This window comes from Uloborus diversus, chromosome 9 (genome assembly GCF_026930045.1).
Source record: "Uloborus diversus isolate 005 chromosome 9, Udiv.v.3.1, whole genome shotgun sequence".
NCBI classification, from domain to species: Eukaryota; Metazoa; Arthropoda; class Arachnida; order Araneae; family Uloboridae; genus Uloborus; species Uloborus diversus.
Genome location: NC_072739.1, coordinates 91,915,889 through 91,936,645, shown reverse-complemented (window position 1 = coordinate 91,936,645; position 20,757 = coordinate 91,915,889). Strand labels below are relative to the sequence as shown.

Here is a 20,757-nt window from a genome sequence, read left to right as displayed (position 1 = left end):
CCCAAGACAGAGGAGAGGTTTACCTACCATTTGTCCTGGTTCTCTCCAAATATTTATTTTGGCACTTACATTCCTTTGCTTTTTACTGCCTCAATTCACTTTGTACCGTACGAGTGATTTGAAGAGCTGCCTGATTTATAAACTTCCAAAAATTGCTGAGTTGCTTTAAGAATGGAAAGACTGAAACGTAATTTTCGTAATATATACAAATCAAATTTAGAGATTAAAAAAAAAAAAATACAATCGAATAGTTCTCTAAAGCAACATTGTGTACAAAACTGTTCAGTGATTGCTACAAAGGAATTTATTTTATTCATGACTGTAATAATCCTTTTCAATTTATTCGGTGTCACAAATATTTTTGTTTTAAACGGTTTACTTTTTCAAGTATGTTAGACACGCAACAATTCAAAAAGATAAAGAGTAAATGCTGATGGTCATTTTCAATTTATTCAATGTCACAAATATTTTTGTTTTAAACGGTTTACTTTTTCAAGTATTTTAGACACGCAACAATTCAAAAAGATAAAGAGTAAATGCTGCTGGTGAAGTAATATTTGTAGACGTATATGTTTCGTAACCGAAATCTAAAATTGCATGTTGAATAGAAATGATTTTAGATGAATGGAAATGTGAATTTTCTTAGTTTTGTTGTAGGTACGGGATTACCCCCTCCCCCATTTTTTAAGAAAAAAGGGAAAAAAATACCACTGTGTAAACACTAATTCAGAGTAATTTAACGATGAAAACAAACGAAAGAGTTTTTTAAATCAAAGAGTAAATCAATGACAGATCGAAAGTTTCTTAAAATTCTTTCCCTTTGAAATTTTTTAATAATCTCGAAAATATATTCTGAAGAAACCTTAAGAACTGTAAAACTATAACCACCCATGCCCCCTTCCCCTTGAAAATATCTTCTGAAATTATGATGGGGCTTATTATCAAGAATTAGATATTGTGTTATTAATATAATTGCTCTGACTACTCATTGATTTAGCAACAGCTTTGATGATGCTGATTAGTGATTGACTACGTGGAATTAAAGAGTGGTGTTTGTTTTTTGGGCAAACGCAATGAAACAAATATGGAACAAAGCATTGATAATATTTTTTACATTATGGGCTCATTTGCAGGTATGGTTTTGTGGTATACAATATGGGTATTTTAACTATAATTTTATTGATTCGCACTATCGTTTTCATCAGTATTTTTACATGAAGAAAATAAACGTATCTTAAAATATGAAGAAAAAGGAAAAATTATGGTAAAAAAAAACTTTTTTTTCTCTCTTCCTTTGTGACACTTTAGAACAGGTTTTAAGAATTCCTCTCCTCGTGTTCTTCTACAATAACAAAATGAAAAATAAATAAAACCTTCTTGAACTCTGTGGAACCAGTCTTGCACCTAACTTGTAATCCAACTTCGTTCCATTCTTGAACGGTGCCGGCACAGATAACATACATTCCTACATCAAACGATTTTATATTTTAAAACTATATTTAAGATTATTTAAAAGATGCCGGGATACATTTTCGGTTTCGTACTTGCAATTCTTCTCTGGGAAAAAGGTAAAATATGAATCAAATTCTTAATTTTCCTTCATGTTTTTATTTCCATTTCACATGCAGCGCTGGTCTCATTTTATTCAGGTCAGTTTTACCGTGTCTGGCGATCACGTGACGCACAAAACTAGTTTGCTAGTTTCTTGCATTCTATTTAATAATTCTAAATAATGAATGTTGAAAATGAAATGCAAAATGTTTTTACGCAGCATGAGTTTCAGTTCTTTCTTTTATTTTTTCATGTATTTCAACAGATTATTCAGAAAAGAAAAATGCAATGTTTTCAAAAAAAAATTTTAATCCCGTTCTTTCAACTGAATTCTTCTATAAATATTTTTAAGCTGTAAATTAAAGTAATCTTTGAGTGAAGCACACCATTTTGTAGCATTTCATTAAGCAACTTATAAGAAAAAAAAAAGAAAGAAATCAGGTATGTTAGTCCATAATATTAAAAGTATGACTTCTAAACCAAGATATTTTATGCATAATTTGCATAGTGAAAAAAAAAAGAATGTATTTTTAAGCACTTTTATTATACTTGGCTTGTTTGTCACGGAGTAATCTGAGATGTTTTGCTTACATTTCAGCAACTAGATCACTTTGAGACTTCTGGATTTCACTAAATGATTTGCTTAATCTTGCTGAAAAATTAAAATTCTGAAATAAAATTAATATTTCGGTTAGGATGGAAAATAGCAAATTTCATGCAATTTTCCAATTAAATGTTTAAATATAAAACCCATTCTTACAAATTTTGTTGCCTTGCAACAGTAATTTTAAAAGCAATCATAATGAAAATTTTGAATCAAGGCTTCTCTGAAGCAAGCATGAAATTAGCAAGCATAAATCTTAGAGAGGAACAAGGATTAAATTTTAGTTCAACTGCTTAAAGTTTTAGACACGTATATAATTTTTTCCCCTTTAAATACTGAGCATTTATATGAAAAAATAAGGTGAAATTTCGTGACGGTAAAATTATTCTATTTCTGAAATACATTTACACTAAAATGAATAAAATAACAGATTTTTTTTTTTTAAATACTAAGCACTTTTTATAACGCACTCAAAAGGACAAAATAACTTTTCTGGGTCAGAAAGGACAATTAAAGTATTCCTATAGTTTTCGAAAATTCCAAGAAAATGACACCACAAACGAAGAAAAGTGCGGTTCTAGTCATTTCAAACCAAACTTTCCCTTAAAAAAAATATGCATGTTTGAACACTCAAATTTATGATTGAAAGCTAGATATAATGATAAGAAATTCTCTTCGTGACTTGAGCCGCACTTTTCTTCGTTTGTGGTGTCATTTTCTTGGAATTTTCGAAAACTACAGGAATGCTTAAATTGTCCTTTCTGACCCAGAAAGGTTATTGTGTCCTTTTGGGTCCGTTATGAAAAGTGCTTAGTATTTTAATAAAAAAAATCTGTTATTTTTAATATAAAAGGAAGAGAAAATATTCTTTTCCATGAGTCATAAAATATTTTAATAGGTTTAAATACTTCATATTTCAACAAATATTGTCAATATTGTTAGCGTAGTATTTATTTTTATTATTATCAATGATCATCCATAATAAGAAATAAATAAAAAAAACAAACTTTGTACAGAAGTAAAAAGAAATATCCAACGTTTTGCAGCACAAAATTACAAATTACTGCAAACATGTGTTTCGGGGTTTCAAGAAACCCCTTTTTCAGTGCAAAATAGTGAGCTTTTGGATATAATGACATCAGGTAATAGAATCTAGAAAATTTGGTTTCTTAAGTTGTTAGTGATGGCGAGAATTTATTGCTGCAAATGGAAGTTTTCTGTTTAAAACCGTTTATAGAATCGTGTTGTTATACAACATTATACAATTTAGGCTCAGTTTTCTGGATCAGAAAATATATAGGTCTAACAGTGTGCTTGACATCTATTTTTCTCAATGTTTCAGTGACTATTAAATGCTACGTTGACCCAATAGTGCCTGTTTAGAGCGAAAGTGGACTACTTAAGTCTGGTCGCCGGCCAATAATGTCTGGGGAGAACGGAGGTGTTGTACAACTGTACATTAACTCACCTCCGGCAGCTAGTATACAATAAATTTGTATAATACTATTATTCAATGTTGTCCAGTTTCGTGTAGATGCTTGAACTATAGAATGTGCCGTGCTCCTGTCTTAAGCGTCTGACAGAGAATACACAATCCTACAGTGATAAGATTAAACACATGGTGTTACACCAGTTAAACGTCACATCAACTTATGAATAGTTAACATTTCTTTCAAAAAAACAATAAATAAATAGATAAATAAAAAATTTTCCTTTTCCACTTTTTCAGTAATTTTAAAAGTAAATTTTGCATCGACTTGTTTATTTTCCACAAGAAGAAAAAAATCAGTAGTAAACAAAAATCTATTTTTCAGCTGCAATAGGGTTGTTTCCTTCAGTCAAAAGTACTACTTTTAGACACTGAAATTGATAGAATAAGCAAAAATAACAACATGGGCCGATAAAATTCTTTAATTTTCCCAACAGTTATTTTTTAATTAATTTTTTTAAATGTCCGATTTTTCAAACAAGGCGTAGTCTTTATGACGTCACAAATGATGTACTTTTGGCTCATCTGTCTGCCGCGATTCCGCGTTATGATAATCACGAAGCGAATTAAATATTGCGCTCTACGCTTGCTATCAACCATATCGTTGCCAGTACACGTGAGTAAAGAAGCAAATTAAATATTACGTTCTGCGAATGGCAACAGTGAATGGCATTTCATCATTTGTGATGTCATCGGCAAAAGAATAAGCAATGAAAGCGCACCGATTTAAGTAATTTGTTTAAAATGTTAAACTTAGTCAAATTACTTAAAAAATGGTCAGATCCTGTGTTTTTAAGCATGCTCTTTCAGAAAAAAATACTTTTAAAATTTTGGAAACGACCCCATTCCTCTTGGTATTCTTTCTCGTTTTTCATTCATTTTTCTTTTTTTCATTCGGTATTTTTTATACTTTTACGCGTAATTTTTTACGATTTTGTCTCCCAAATTTTTAGCGACCAATAAATCCAATTCATATTTGCACAAGATTGGCTTTTAATGCGTTTAGAAACTAGTTTTGCTATTTTTGGAGCATTTCCTTACTCTAAGTCTATTGTCTTCAAAACACGTGAATGCCTCGTGGCATATATTTGTCTTTTTAGGTTGAGTTTCTTAAGATTTGGACGGTGCAATGATAATGGTTTCTAACTGTTTTCTTGGCAAAATACACTGATGAATTTAATACTTTTTAGCCAAAATTTGCAATAGACATTGCATATACGTGTTTATGAGACACGAGGAAACCTCTTCTCACTCCAGTGAAAAAAAGAGAAACAAGCAGTTTGAATTCGCAATCATTTTCAAAAAAAAAAAGTTCAATTCATTCAAGGAATAAAAAAGGGAAACTAAAGGCGTTATGTAATTCTATTTCTGAAAAAGTAATGTAAATAAACAAATGGACGAAGTTAGTATTTAACTTTTTACGATATCGTAACAGAAGTATTTTTTTTTTTTTCATTCATTGCTTTTGAAAAAAAAAAGTATTTATCATTATTGATTTTTAACCTTTTGGTTACTGTATAATGCCTTATATATACAGTCGAATTCCGACTTACGTGAGGGATGTGTTTGAAAACCCTTCACATAAGTCGACATTTCACGTTGTGGAAAAGTTTAAGCGTACAAATTTTTATAACATATCCAATTATTTTAAACACTTGTAAACACTACCTCAAACTGTTTTAAACCATTCTTTTACTATATATTACCGTTTCTTACATAAAACACAAAACTTTAAGCGTATTTTTTTAAAGCTATTTTATGCAAAATGAAATACAGTTAGGATACACAAAATCAATTATCAATGGGAAAAAGAGTCATAAGATAAACCAGTACAGTATGTAATAATAATTAAATAATGGACTATAATTGTGCTGTACAGAAGATCCAGTTATAATATTTGTAACTAAATAACAGAAAAAAATTTTTAAAAAAATACTAAGCACTTTTCATAACGCACTCAAAAGGACAAAATAACCTTTCTGGGTCAGAAAGAACAATTTAAGCATTCCTGTAGTTTTCGAAAATTATAAGAAAATGACACCACAAACGAATAAAAGTGCGGCTCAAGTTATGAAGAGAATTTTTTATCATTATCTAGCTATCAATCATAAATTTGAGTGTTCAAACATGCATAATTTTCTTAAGGGGAAAGTTTGGTTTGAAATGACTAGAACCGCACTTTTCTTCGTTTGTAGTGCCATTTTCTTGGAATTTCTGAAAACTATAGGAATACTTTAATTGTCCTTTCTGACCCAGAAAAGTTATTTTGTCCTTTTGAGTGCGTTATAAAAAGTGCTTAGTATTTAAAAAAAAAAAAAAAAAAATCTGTTATTTTATTCATTTTAGTGTAAATGTATTTCAGAAATAGAATAATTTTACCGTCACGAAACTTCACCTTATTTTTTCATATAAATGCTCAGTATTTAAAGGGGAAAAAATTATATACGTGTCTAAAACTTTAAGCAGTTGCACTAAAATTTAATCCTTGTTCCTCTCTAAGATTTATGCTTGCTAATTTCATGCTTGCTTCCGAAAAACCTTGATTCAAAATTTTCATTATGATTGCTTTTAACATTACTGTTGCAAAGCAACAAAATTTGTAACAATGGGTTTTATATTTAAACATTTAATGGGGAAAATTGCATGAAATTTGCTATTTTCCATCCTAACCGAAATTCTAATTTTATTTAAGAATTTTAATTTCTCAGCATTAAGTTGTACCTTAAAATTAAGCAAATCATTTAGTGAAATCCAGAAGTCTCTAAGTGATTTAATTGCTGAAATATAAGCAAAACCAAGCTTTAGATTACTTCGTGACAAACAGGCCAAGTATAATAAAAGTGCTTAATTAAGAAATGGAGAAGATGATGATTTATGCTGCGTAATCAAACCATTATTTTAAACGTTTCCATCTATTGTAACATCCCTCCTTCTGGTCTATTTATTCCCCAATGTCCGAGCAGCTTCCATTTTCATAATTTTTGCATTTTGCTTACTCTGCGAATTTTTACGGATTTTCTTTTCTTGACTTTTAATTGTACATATGGATGACTCACTGATAGTCGTGCTACCTTCGACGAATTTTTTAGTTGTTCAAGCACATCGAGAATCTTAAACGTTTCTCCAATTATCAGAAACTTTCTCTTTTTCTTTCTATCTTCACAAACTTAAGATGAAATAGCACTCTTAAGTGTCCTTATATTTCATGAACTTTCGCATTTAGAAGGAAACAAATATGGTAAATGCGGCATAATTATTTGTATACACTAACAAAGCGATGTTCAGACTAGTACGGTGTGGGAACTTCTGTTGTCAGTGATTCTGAAGGGATGAAGGTAAATTCACGAAAAAAATGTTTTTAGTTGCCAATAACAAAACCGAAACTTTTCGTCGTGATACCGTTCCGAAAATGTTCATGCTGCGGGCGAGGAATTCGAGTTAGGTCTAAAATTCGTTACTCGTTAACACTCGTATTATAGCCGTTTCACTTAAATGGAAGCGCGTTGTCGCGCCAGACGACTCTTTTTTTTACTTTAGGAAAGAGCTGTAACTCGTGTGACGCATAAAAAAAATTTAAAAAAGAAAAAAGAAAATAGGGTCTCATAAATATATTGACTCACATTCAATCTGTCTCAAAAAGAAAAAAAAGAAAGGGAAAAACATCTATCGATTTACTCAGACCGAGTGCTGCCGTTTGAACAATCGACTTCACAAACCTGACGTAAATAGTTATGAATGAACTAATGCACGCTGTTCGTAAGCTTGTGAAACGTCATTGTGTGATACCGGGTCGTTCAGCTCGAGATGCGTCAAATAGCAGGCGTTATAACAGCTGCCGGTCACGAATCATCCACGTGGTAATTTGATTGCACGTGCAATTGTTTCCGGCAAAATATTCTATTTTGATTGCTCTAGATTTCAGTTTTCGTAAAACAACAGAGAAAATTTTCTGCCTTTCTTAGAATTTAGGAACAGCGGCGTTTTATTTTATGTCGGGTACGAACAAATAACTTTAACTCTGACATTCTCAACAGATTCTTTCTTACTGGTGGAAAAGGATTTTAAATTTTCCATCTTTCTCAAATACTAGAAATACGGTCATTGAATTTCACATATTGTCGCCTCAGAGCAACAGTAAGGTAACTAATCCCAGAAATAATACTAAGATATCTTACTATTGCTCTGAGGGGACGATATGTCAACAACAAAAAAGTTTCCTTTTGATCGCGTCAACAGATTATTTCATAGTCATAATACAGTAATATTTTTAAAATTTTCAATCATTCTCGAATGTGAGCAGTCCGGTCGTTTTATTTCATATTCGCTACCAAAGTCATTCAAAGAGGGGTCCTAAATGAAGGGAATTTCCTTTTGCTGACGGATATCTTTTCTTCTATAATGGAGAAAACTACAGATGGAAATTTGTTCGATAAACAGGAGGGGAAAAAAACGGGTATTCGTCAAGTAATGTACCCCCCCCCCCCCCCAAAAAAAAAAGTTGATTTTTCAAATCGCACATTCTCTTATATTTTTCCTTTTAGGTCAAAACAATTGTAAAAAAAGTTTCATAGAATTTGAACAACGACAACCCGTGATAACATGCGCCTGAAAGTGTGAACCATCACTGTGTATTAGACCGAATCGAAAAAAAATGTTGTTTTTCGAAGTTTGAAACTTCATGTTGATAAAACGTTGCCCCTATAACCCCACATGAATCACAAAAATATTTAGGTGTTCAGCAGAAGGCCTAAAATTCGTAAATTTTCTTCGAAAAATTAATTTCTTCTATATATTTTTTTTAATGTATGGGAAATTTTAAGAGTTATCAAGTTAAAAAATATAAACAGTAGAGTCGATAATCAGCCTTAAATAGCAGTTTTTTGCTCTCTTGCAACATTTAAGTCTCCCACGTAATACTCAAAATATGGATTTTTTTCAATTTTAGTTATTTTGTTTTTAATTTTAAATATGTAATTTTTCAATTTATTTTCAAATGTTGATTTGAAAATGTCTTCGCTAACAATTTTTTAAATTTGATACTTTATTTAAATGTATAAACAATTTTTTAAAAGATAAATCGAAAAAATCAATTTTTTGAAAGAAATTATAAATTTTAGGCATCTTGATGGACAACTAAATATCTTTTAATTTGGATAGATATTTTTGTGGTACATGTGGGGCTGTAGGGGCAACGTTTTATCAGCATGAAATTTCGAACTTTCAAAAAAAATATATTCGGCCTAGTACACAGGGCTGGTTTACACTTTCAGGCGCAGGTCGGAACGGATTGCTGCTTCAAATTATATGAAACTTTTTTGACAATTGTTTTGACATAAAAGGAAAAATATAAGAGAGTGTGCGACTTGAAAAACCGACTTTCGTTTTTTTTTTTTTTTTTTTTTTTTTTTTTTTTTTGTGTGTGTGTGTGGTACATCCTAATATGCATACATGCAATATGTCCGTTGCTGTTGTTGTGACACGTTCATAGTTTAAACATCATGGAAATATTGCGTGCCATTGCCTGGAGATGAGAGAATGGACTACTTAGATTTACTCCCCAAGATGAGTGATATTGCCAAGGAAGTTAGAGGAACGAATCCACGACCTTCTGGCATGTGAAGCAAAGCTTCAACCAAAAATTTTAGCTAAATTAAGAAATAACTTCTGAGAGTATAGAACACTATTGAGAACTTATTTCTTAACTCGGACGAAGAAAATTTTGACGTTTTCCCTACTTTTAGTTTTCTTCCGAGACATAGAGTTTTTGCTACTAAATGTCGTCAAGTCACCAGCTTAGTTACCTATTAAAATACTTTGTACGATCTCCGTAAAGGTTGTTTTTTTGCAAGAACAGTGTCAATGCACAGAAAACAACATGCCGTAGCCATACCTGATTTAAATACATAGCTATGAGAACACTATTTTAAATTATTCATTTGAGACTGCAAAAAAAAACAAGTTTTTATGCTCCGTCAACGAAACTTGAATTAATTCTTACCCATTTACACAGTTCATCGTTACTGCTTTATATGTTAAATAGCTCAAAAAAAAAAAAGGGAAAAAGAAAAAAAAAAAAGTATTTCAATTATCTTATAAGTTCAGTTGTTCATAGATTAATGATCTGTTCTTTTTATCAGTGCAGATTATGTTCACCGTTTATTCGAAGACTGAGTAAAATTGAAATTTCTAAAATAATAATGTTAACAAAAAAGAAATTCGCCATAGTTTGCAATTTTTTCCTCTTATGTAAATGAATGCTTACCAGAAAACCATACGATAGCGTAAAAATGAAAAGAAGAAGAAAAAAAAAAAGCAACCGAAAGAACATAGTATAACATGTTACTGGACAGAAACTATTTGCCCTCGTTTCCCCGTTATCGAAATAAAAAGCCGCCAAATATAGCGAGTTTCTGGGAGAAATGGAAGACATTTTTCACAAGCTTTGCAGATCGATATCCTGCTACACGAATGAAATTGCATAGTTGTTTCATTTTCTCGCCAAGACTTTAAATTTGGCGCTTTTTTAAAAATTTCGACAGATTTATATTAAATTTCAATTTCGGACGCTAAATAATTTTGGTGTCAAAAAAATATCTCAAGACACTTCGACAGCGCCGCATTTGAACGTTTTTCATAATTACGCTGTTTGTGCAGTTTCTCTGGTTATGATAGACCAACCAGTGAATGAATAGTTCGTAATTTGCTTCAAAAAATAGGGTTTTAAAAGTTTTTTCTTTGACGAATTGACAACCGTAACTTCCTCTTACACAATTCTTAAAAGTGAACGATCTGTGTTGTGTTTGTCTACCAGTTCGAGATATTTTATTAACTGGGTTGGTGTACTTTTTATCATTTAAACTCTTCCTAAAAACTTGAAACAAAATAAGAAAAGCTCTTTAGTACCAATGCCACGGCGAAGTGGGGGGGGAGAAAACACCCCACAAAGCCATTGGTTTTAACATAAATGCAGATTCTAATACAATAGTCTATTCTTATGAAAGGCTTGTTTTGAGCAAGCAATCCCCTTCAGAAGGTATTTTTGATCAAAAAAAAAAACCCTCCAGAAGGTATTTTTGATCCCACTCCACCCCCCCAAAAAAGGGTTATTTTGATCAAAAAAACCCTCCAGAAAGTAACTTTGATCACACCTCATCCCTCCCAAAGGATATTTTTGATCAAAAAAACCCCTCCAGAAGTATTTCTGGCTGCGTCAGTGAGTTACACATATGAATGAAAATGTTTTAATGTCATGTACCAAATGCCAGAGTCGGAGTCGGTCCTTTTTCCTTAGAGTCCGCAAACTTTGGCAGTGCTTGCGGAGTGGGAGTCGGATTGATTCTGAGGTAAAGAAGTTGAAGTCGAAGGCTCTAAAAATTCCGGAGTCGGAGCAGCAATAACTTTTTCCACCGACTCCGCAGCCCTGTGAAATACTAAGACGCTAAATAAGACCATCCGCTCATTTTTTATGTTGTATTACTAAAATTCGCTATATCGTGACTTCATCGTCATCAGAAAGCTTAACTGATTATAAAACGTTATCAACAAGTTGTTTTTTATCATCAAGCTACAGTGTAGAAAAAAAGTTATTACAAAAGAGGGTTGTCAAAAATATCTGAACTTATTTCGCAGTAATTTTTGTTTTTATCATGGTTCACTGTAGTTTACTAGTATAAAAAAGTTGTTTATTGTTCTTGAAGCCAAACTTATGTAGCAGACGAATTAAACAAGAAAAAATGTCATTGAGTACTGTCATTTTTTTCTGTGATTTGATAACCTAGAAAAGTAGATTGCAGCCCAATAAGGCCAGGGTATGCTTTATTTGAACACCGGTATATCGGATGGAAGATATGGTATGGTGCTGCATTTATTGCACGAACGGGTATGTGCTTGAATTGTGAGCAGGGATAACAAAAAAAAAACGAATTATCATTGCCTTGAATGTGACAATTGAAGTTTCTTCCATCGTAGCAAACAAGAACTTTTTGATAATGTTTTTGAGAAAATCAAATGTGATTTAATGTATGTTTTTTTTATTGAAGTAAAAGAATTTTTCAATTATTTTTAGTTTGAGCCCCACCCCTCCTTTTTTTTTTTTTTTGGTCTTCAAACCTGTATACGGTTATACCAGAGTTTGTCTGATTAGGGACCTATGTTCCTAATAAGACCAAAAAGCCGGTTTTTGTTGTAAAAACTGCTACGAACATAATTGAAACTTATAATTTCATTTTTAATTTTTTTTTCTTATTTTTATGAGTCAGTTACAGCAAAAGTTAGGGAAAATGGAGTCATGAACGAGTGAGATATTAGGCCATAAACCTCAGGGTGACCTTATTTGACGCACCAACCTTACAGTTTGTAAAGATATTGCAAATTTCTGAAGATGAAATGGCGCCAAAGTGTTTATTAATGGGTCAACCTGCATTATAAATATTTTAAGTTTGTTAGTAAGATTTTTAAGGGCTAATACTTTAATCTTGCAAAAAAATACATGCCTTGAACTTCGGAGAATGTAAATATGAATATGCCATTCCTTTTAAACAGGTTTTGCAGAATTCCAGTGCCCGAACAGTTCTGGCTACTATCCGGATCCAGAGCAGTGCGATTTGTACTATGAGTGCCGAGGCGGCGTTGCCAAGCAGAAACTTTGCAAAGATGGTCTCGTTTTCAATGACAAAAATCCACTCTACGAGAGGTGCGATTACCCATTCGCCGTCACTTGCGGAGACAGAGAGTACCTGCGTAAGTATAAAATATAGTTTCGCAAAAATTCCTACTTGAATGAGGGCAAATCAATGAAAATAACAATGTTTTCGATTAAAAATATATATATTATTACTACTATTTGCTTGTTGTTGTTGCCGTGTGCCAGCTAGGCTGGCAATTTGTTTTTTTTTTTTTTTTTTTTGGGGGGGGGGGTGAGCTGCTTCACTTTTCCAACTGTACCTTAATTTGGTGTGAAGTCCGACTTCCACAGTACACACATGCCATAAGAACCCATTTTTATTATTTGGTACTTTTTCATTAAGGGTACTCCACTTAGTTTGCCGACTTGCTTACTTTCTGCCGATAATATAAACTACAACAATAAAAGAATGATTTTGTACAAAATTGACAGATGACGATTAAATGCAAAGAAAACAAAATGAAAACCATTTCACTGTAATCACTTAAACTATTTTTTTCCATTGAACGATGGCGTTCCGTCACACATAAAATTGCTCATAGCACAGAACCATTATACGATAAACTTTTTAATTGCATCTGTATATGTGTTGATACAACATTCGTTTTAATGGCGTCTTGTTTAATTCCTAAATTGGCGAAAATTATCATTCACGTTGCGGCCATGTTTTCTCTCTGTAGTTGGTGATTTTTTTTTTTTTTTTATATTTTTCTTTTTAATTTGTGTGATGAAATGTCGGTATTTTTGTTATATGCAGTCGGAGCTGCTATTGATATGTCGATACGAAATGTAGGTTAAAAATAAACTGATAAATTTAAGATACTTTTGCCACATCAGAAAAAACGCTCAGCTGTGGCGAAAGAATCATGCAATTGCAAAGCCCTAAACATTAATTGATAAAAGCACTTTTCCTGAAAAAAAAAAAAAAAAGTCTTTCTCGGCTGCTAGGGAAAAAAACCCCTTTCTCGGCTATTGAAAAAAAAGAAAAAAAAACATATTTTGACTAAACACTTTTTTTTTTCTCAATCAGATAGTTTAATCGTACGAGACTACCTCGAAGTAGTCTCGTGTTTTTACACTGTAAAGTGGTTTTTATAGCGTTAGTACATACGATGCGGAAGAACCAACGAAACTACCATTGCGACAAACATTGGTTTGCTTGTTTTTGCAATGAATATAACAAGAAATTTTAAGCAGGACGATATTCAGTTTGAGAATTTATTAAAGTCTTTTTACAAAACCAAACCAGCTTGTTTTTAAGCGACAGAAAATGTAACTCTGTTAGTCAAATTCTTGGACTCATTTCAACCAAAATCATGTTTTTCTGTTTTACCAGCATTTCAATTTGATTTAGTTGAGTTGAGAGTGCTATACAAATTTGAATAGAGCTAAACAAAATGAGTTCTTCTAACATTACGTTTATCAAAAATTCGTTTACTTACCCCTTCCCCTGAAAGTAAAGTGGCAATATCCTTTTAATTTCAGTCAATGTTATTCTTTCTTTTCCTGTCATTTACTTATTAACAGAAATAAATATGCTTGTCTAGCTATTAACAAAAAAATGCCGATTATTTTAGCTATAATTTTTCGTTTCAAATTGAAAAAATGATCATGTTTTTTTACAACTTGTAGGATAAAAATAAAAAATATTGAAATCAGATCGACGCCACTCGGAAATTGCGTCATAAAGACCAAAGAGAGTCAAACTAATGATATTTCTGAATGACACAAAAATACATGTGAAAACATAATTTTTAGTAATTCCTATTCGTTAGATAAGTTTATTTTAGACCTTTCTTTTCTTTCTTTTTCTTTTGTACACTGGAATGGGTCTATAATTTAGTAAATACTACATTAATTGTCCACAGTTCTAATAAACTATAGGGGCACTGCATGACCAATGCCTGCTGAAAGAGGTAAAACAAAGACAGCCCTACTTACATTTTCCCAATGAAACATCTGCCTCATCAGCACAAAATTGAAATGTTTTGCCTCTTTGGCCAATTTCTTAAACCACCGTAAGATGGAGAATTCGAGCTCTGTGGGGGAAACCTAACCTGGAGGCATTGTGAAGGCTACGCAGAGCACACAGTGTTACGACGCTGCAGGTTAGGTTTACTCATTGAGAAGAGATAAAATGAAGGGAGTGAAGACTTTCATTCATGAAATCAAGACCCCAAGTCACGTGATAGATTTTGAAGCAAATCATTGGGAGAAATCAAGTTTCCTTCACTTGTTTCAAGCAAAACGTGCCAACTATCCGTCGTTGTTGAGTAATGTGACTTGGGGTCTTTGGGTCAGCTTTTGCTAAGCCAATGATTGGACTTGCTTCCTCCAATTTAATTCCTGCATTAAGGGCTTACCCTTTGCCTCAATTATAGACCTGCGAAATAAAAAAAATATTATTAGTTTCTTAAAATGATTAAGGAAATAATGCCAGATAATCCGAAGCTCACATCAACGATTTCGAGACCGATTTGCTTGTAGTGAAAAAAATTATGGTTAAACGTTTGAATAAATTATATATTTTCTGAGAAAACTTGAGGAGTAAAGTACTACACTGCTTTAACTGCACCAACTAAAAGTAACATTCTCTCCAATTGATAGAAACACCTCAAGAGAGCAAGAACTGCCCCAGAAGAAATGGACTATTTCCGAATGAAAAGGCAAGAAACTGCAAAAGCTTCTGGCAGTGCACCGATGGTGTAGCATCCAAAATGAACTGCCAGACTGGACTGGCCTTTAATCCTGCAACTGGGACATGCCAGTGGAAGTACTTGGTTCCTCAGTGCGGCTAATATGCGAGGTTCGTATAACATTCAGTGGAGTAACCTCAGGAACATGCCGGCAGGGGAGAGAGTATTTCTTAGAATCCCGAGAATGACTCCGCGAAGACAGGGGCTGATAACCGAAAAAGGCCACTAGGCCTTGGCCTTAGGCCCCATTAAAAAAAAAAGTGAACTTTTTCCACTTTTTTTGAAGGCAGAATATTATTGCCAGTAATAAGAAACAATGTTTAAATGCAAGTTTTATTGCCGTATTACCCCGCATTATCCGGCATGCCGCAAAATTCGGGGGTTATCAGATTTTCTATAACACTTGCCTGTTCCGCTTAAAAATGAATATACGTTCTATACATAATATCTTATTAGTATTTTAAAAAAAAGTTTAATTTTGTACAAACTTTTACTAACACTGTCATTTGTTATTTTAACAAGAAAAATATTGTTTAATAAAGAATAATTTTATAAAAATTGAATTAAAACTAAGTAAGCAATCGTTTGAGCAGTAAGTTACCACCCTAAACCAGTACTAAAGAATTTACCATAGCTATCCAATAAATAAAAATTAAACTTACTTCCTTAAAAGGAACCTAAAATAATTTATTTAAAAAATTATGAACAAATCGCAGTAACGATGATTGCTTTTGAATTGATTACTTTATTGGCATGAAATTAAATTCATTAATAATGACCTACCATAAATAACAAGCACATATTATATCAATATTTTTTTTAAAGGTTACTTTCGGGATTTATTATTTTTTTTCCTTACAGTGGTTTGCTTTCTGAATGGAACTGAGCGGGGAAATTAACTTTTGTTTTGTTGCAAAATAAACCTCAAATTGTCCGGCATGCCGGAAAATTCGAATTTTCCGGCATGCTGGTCAACCTCGCTTTTTTCCGCCATGCCGAATAATGCGGGGTAATACGGTATAAAATACACTGTTCTAAAGGCCCTTATTAAATGACTAAAAATGTGCAAGTTAAAAGTCTTTTACTCAAAAAGAAGAAAGAAACGTAAGATTCTCTAATTTATTTATTTCCTTTCTTTTCTACTTTCTCAAGGTGTTGGATGCTCGATGCTCTGCACAACAAATATTTTGTACGGGTAGTTTAGCACAGCAACAACCGTGACGTTGGCACGTCTGGTTCCTTGTGAATATTTTTGTTCAAAATGTTCGACTAAAGAGAGCCCTGAAAATGTGTTTGATCTAGGACTCCGAGATATCTTAAGCCTTGGGCGGTCATTCCAAGCTCATCAGCTTGCGAGATCGAGATTTTCGCTCACGTGATCAGTTGTGACATAGAAATATCGCAAACTAGTATTCTAATCGACTCGAACCTAGCCGCAAGGTAAGTTCGAGTAGATTAGAACACTACTTTGCGACATTTTTACATCACAACCGATCACGTGAGCGAGAATCTCGATCTCGCAAGCTGACGAGCTTGGAATGACCGCCCAGGTTTCTTAGGAGTGAACACGCCGATCGTCGGCGTCACTCCTCACCGAGGCGAAAACTCGATTCTTCTGCGCATGCGCGCCCGAGCTAAATCGACGTCATGAATGGCCACGCCGGAATCCACTTGACTTTGATTTCAGCGTCACGGCAAGGAGCGACGTCGAAGATTGGCGATTCGCTTCTAAGGAACCAGGGCTTTAATCAGGCTCTGCGCCAGCGCGAAGAACTGCCACTTGCTTTACTGTCACGTGGCAGGCCTTCGCACTATAATTACTTAATTGACGATCATTAGTTTAAGTTTGTTCTTTAAGCCAAGCAAGACATTTTGCGTCAAAAAAGCGATGAATGTAATTCCAACTCCCTTCCTCCGTAAATCGACACTGTTAGGGAATATGGGGCAAAGTGAAATCGTTAAGATGAGTGCACTTTTTCAAAATGAACAAATTGGAAATTTGTTTTGAAAAGTGGAGTACATAAAGAAAGAACATTGTATTTGTATTTTAAAATAGAACTTGCATTGAAACATTGTTTTTTTATTTTTGGCGTAAAATTGGGCCATCAAAAAAAAAAAAAAGGAAAATTTTCATTTTTTTTTTGCATGGGGCCAATTGAAAAATGAAATATTTTTGGAATAAAATAATTTTTATTCGATTGTCAAAAATCTTTTTGAACAAATTATGTAATGAGCAAATAAAAGAATAATTAAATAAATGAAAAGGAAATAAAAAATAAACAAATAAATAAGTTTATTAATTAATACACGAGGAAAAATAAATGAGTGAACAAAATAGTGAATGAATGAATTAATAAATAAAGGAATGTCAATTAATTAGATAATAAATAAATACGTAAATAATGAGTAAACGAAACGAACTATTTCACTTTGCCCCGCATGGACTTGACTAATTGTGAAAAATATTAAAAATACAAATGAGCTAAATATTAAGTACTTCATCGACAATTAGAAGGTCCCAATTTCTGTTTAAAATATTCACAAGAGGAACTTTGTCATTTGATAATATCAAAATAATTTTTTAATTACAAAAAAAAAATTACAATTTTAGCATCCATTTTTGAAAAGTGCATGTATTATCATATGCTGTGGTTTTCAGAGGTGATTTTTTCTTGACTGGAATAGACTACATATGTCACTACATAGTTAAAATATTACTAGGTAGGTGGCCCTAAAAGCGGAGTAAATATTTCACCATTTCACTTTGCCCCACATTAAAAAAAAAAAAAAAAAAAAAAAAAAAGCCTCTTAAATGCACATCGAATCGTCATCTCCCACGCCCACTTCTCTCAGCATGACAAGATAATCTACATTCAGGACCTAAATACAATGATAGTTAAATTTATGAAGGAGACGGGTAGCGATACAACAAATCAAAATTCGGAAAAATGGTACAAAGAAGACATTGTGCTTAAAATAAATGTGGTTATTTTTTTCATGACTGAATTTGGAAATCAGAATTTAGTTTAAAATCATCGACTGAATAAAGTTCAACATGAAGAATTGGAAGGCAGGCCCAGATCTATCAATTTTGGGACCCCTGCGACAAAATATGTAGGGGCTCTCCAAAGAGGCCAGTGGTGTACATATGCAACGTTTTAAGTCTTAGTGCCAGTCAACCAATTTTTTGGGCCGTTGGGCCCCTTAAGAACGTGCCCCCCCCCCCCCCCCCCGCACTGCGAGTACGCAGATCCGGGCCTGCTCGAGGATAGTAGATGGTTTGTATGTATAGTTCTGAAATTAGAACAACAAATTGAGATCACAGAAATAACTGCCATTTTTTATTGGGCTGGTTAATGGGGTTGTTTCCCTCAGTCAAAAGTACTATTTTTAGTCACTGAAATTGATAGAAAGAGCAAGAAAAATAACACGGAACCAGGAAAAACTTTTATTTTCCAAACAGTTATTTTTTATTTAATTTTTTTTTAATTTCCGATTTTGGAAATAAGGCGTGGTCTTTATGACGTCACAAGTGATGTACTTTGGCACTCCATTGCCGCGATGCTGCGCTAAATGTTTACGCTTTGCTGTCAACCAAGTTATGATAATTTGCTAGGTTATAATATTTTGCGCTGTGCGATAACGGCATCAGTTAATGGCATGTGCAGAAGCATAAGAAATGAATTTTAATCTGTGCACCGATTAAAATAATATTAAGTTATATTATTTTAAGAATGCTCTTTCAGAAAAATTTTCCGATTTCTAAAATTTTGGAAACGACCCCATCATCGATAGATAAAAAAAAATCTCGTTACATAACTTATAAAATATTAGCTGCGTCGCCCGACTTTGTACAGTCCACCACGAAACTAAAAGCTATGTCAAGTGACGCGTGTTCAACACTCAGACTTGAATTAAAAAAATAAAAAAAAATAAAAAATCAGTAACATTTTGCGGCAGATTGAGGAAAAATAACCAAAAAAGAAACATTTTAAATACCTCAGTTACAGAAAAAGCCTTTGAAACAAAAGCATGAATTTTACTTGTTCATATTTGAGAGAAAAAAATGGCGACAGATCTTTCGTCTCAATGATTTTATTCACGCTGTTAAACTTGAATAAACGCATTGTTGCGGAACTTTGAGATGAAGCACTGAATAATAATTTGAGTGGAGGAAAGCCTTCGAAAAATAGGGATTTTGTGTCGAAATCTGAGTGTCATAATTTATAGTTTTTAACTGGTATATCCGCTAATTATTATCGGAGGATTACATTAAATAGCCAAGCATAAAGAGGGGAAAATGACGAATCCATCGATACCTGGTTCGATGGTTAGTTCACTGGCGTTCGGGAGAAGTATTTCGGACATACATACATAGGTACATACGCTCAGTTTTTAATTATATAAGACTGGTGGTAACCGCACGGCTTTGCCCGTAGTTGAAAAATTAAAAGGTCATTCGGTTCGCCTGTATATTTACAAATAATGGATGACGAATTTCTCGCCAATTGACTATGTTCATTCGCTCTCTCATTCCACGTCATGATAATTCCGTAATTTACTCGTCCATATCTTATGATAATTTTGCTTCGGAAAATGTTCTTTAAATTGAAATAGGAAAAGAACAAAATCGAATTTTCGAAAAATCGCTTCAAGGTGCACACCCTCATGCTACAAACTAACTTAGTGCCAAATTTTATGAAAATCAGCCGAACGGTCTAGGCGCTATGCGCGTCACAGAGATCCAGACATCCTACATCCAGAGACTTCGAGTTTTATTATTAGTAAAGATTAAATGCTTTCAAGTGTTAAATAATTAACTATGTATTTTTACTGTGTTCAGTAAATGTCTCATTTACCAATGTTTTTTTTTCTTTTGCAGAAAATGTTTGCAAGTGTACTGTTGGAATTCTAGCTCAGGTCTTCATCCCCACAGACAAATGTCATTTTCTTACAATAAACTTATTTAAATGCATAACTTTAGCATTGTCTTAATTAAGGTTAGAAAAATTTTGGCAACTTCAGGGGTTAGTTGATTCACCAGTGGTATGGACGGTATCAAGGAATGTATAGTTAGGGCAAACCTAACCTGGTTAGATTTGCCCCAACTATAACCAAGTAGCAGACACATGTTCAGACTACATCCAGACCAATTTGTCCGAAGGCGATTTTACAACAGGTTACAATTGCACGCTAGTTCTCATCTCTTCTTTTAAGAACCACGTGTTCCCCAGTTCAAAATTAATTTTATACACAATGGAATACAAACAACTTTAGAATTGTTTTTCTATGTTATTGATATTGTCAAAAAATAAAAAATAATTGCTAAAATATACACTACATAATTTTATTTTGAAAACATCGCCTTCACAACTATCGCTCAAACTTGCGGATTTTTAAATACTACTGGTTTCAGTCAGCCTTTTAAAATTGATATTTAATTGCAATTGCATATTAATAGTTCCTTTGGTTAAGCCTTAATTCTATTTCATGTAAAATAACTGCACACAAGCAAGACTGGAGTCAGTGGAAACAATGTTAATATTGTGAGTTTGCTGATTTTCAAATTAATTCAAACATTTACAGATTCAGTAAGGTGCTGCAACCTTTAAAAAAAAAACTTTTCATCACATTCACTTTGCAGCAGCATTCTCATATATGCAATAGCCAATTCACTGATGAGTAACGCTGACGTCATCAACAATGAAACTTGAGTCATAACATGCGTGATGGC

At 33.0% G+C, this 20,757-nt stretch overlaps 1 protein-coding gene across 1 annotated transcript; it reads left to right on the top strand.

The window, feature by feature from the left end:
- Nucleotides 1–1,412: 1,412 nt before the first annotated feature.
- On the top strand, nt 1,413–19,999 carry LOC129229857 (protein obstructor-E-like). The gene is made up of 4 exons (XM_054864233.1): nt 1,413–1,568; nt 12,186–12,383; nt 14,935–15,133; nt 19,906–19,999. Exons 1-3 carry the CDS (start codon nt 1,517–1,519, stop codon nt 15,123–15,125), a joined length of 441 nt encoding a protein of 146 aa, XP_054720208.1. The 5' UTR covers nt 1,413–1,516; the 3' UTR covers nt 15,126–15,133; nt 19,906–19,999.
- The last annotated feature ends 758 nt before the right edge of the window (nt 20,000–20,757 follow it).

Bases quoted from the DNA above. Each gene is read 5' to 3' on its own strand.
- LOC129229857 (XM_054864233.1), top strand. From the start codon at position 1,517: ATGCCGGGATACATTTTCGGTTTCGTACTTGCAATTCTTCTCTGGGAA. The intron at 1,569-12,185 runs GTAAAATATGAA...CCTTTTAAACAG, and splicing joins AATTCTTCTCTGGGAAAAAG to GTTTTGCAGAATTCCAGTGC. The intron at 12,384-14,934 runs GTAAGTATAAAA...TCCAATTGATAG, and splicing joins CGGAGACAGAGAGTACCTGC to AAACACCTCAAGAGAGCAAG.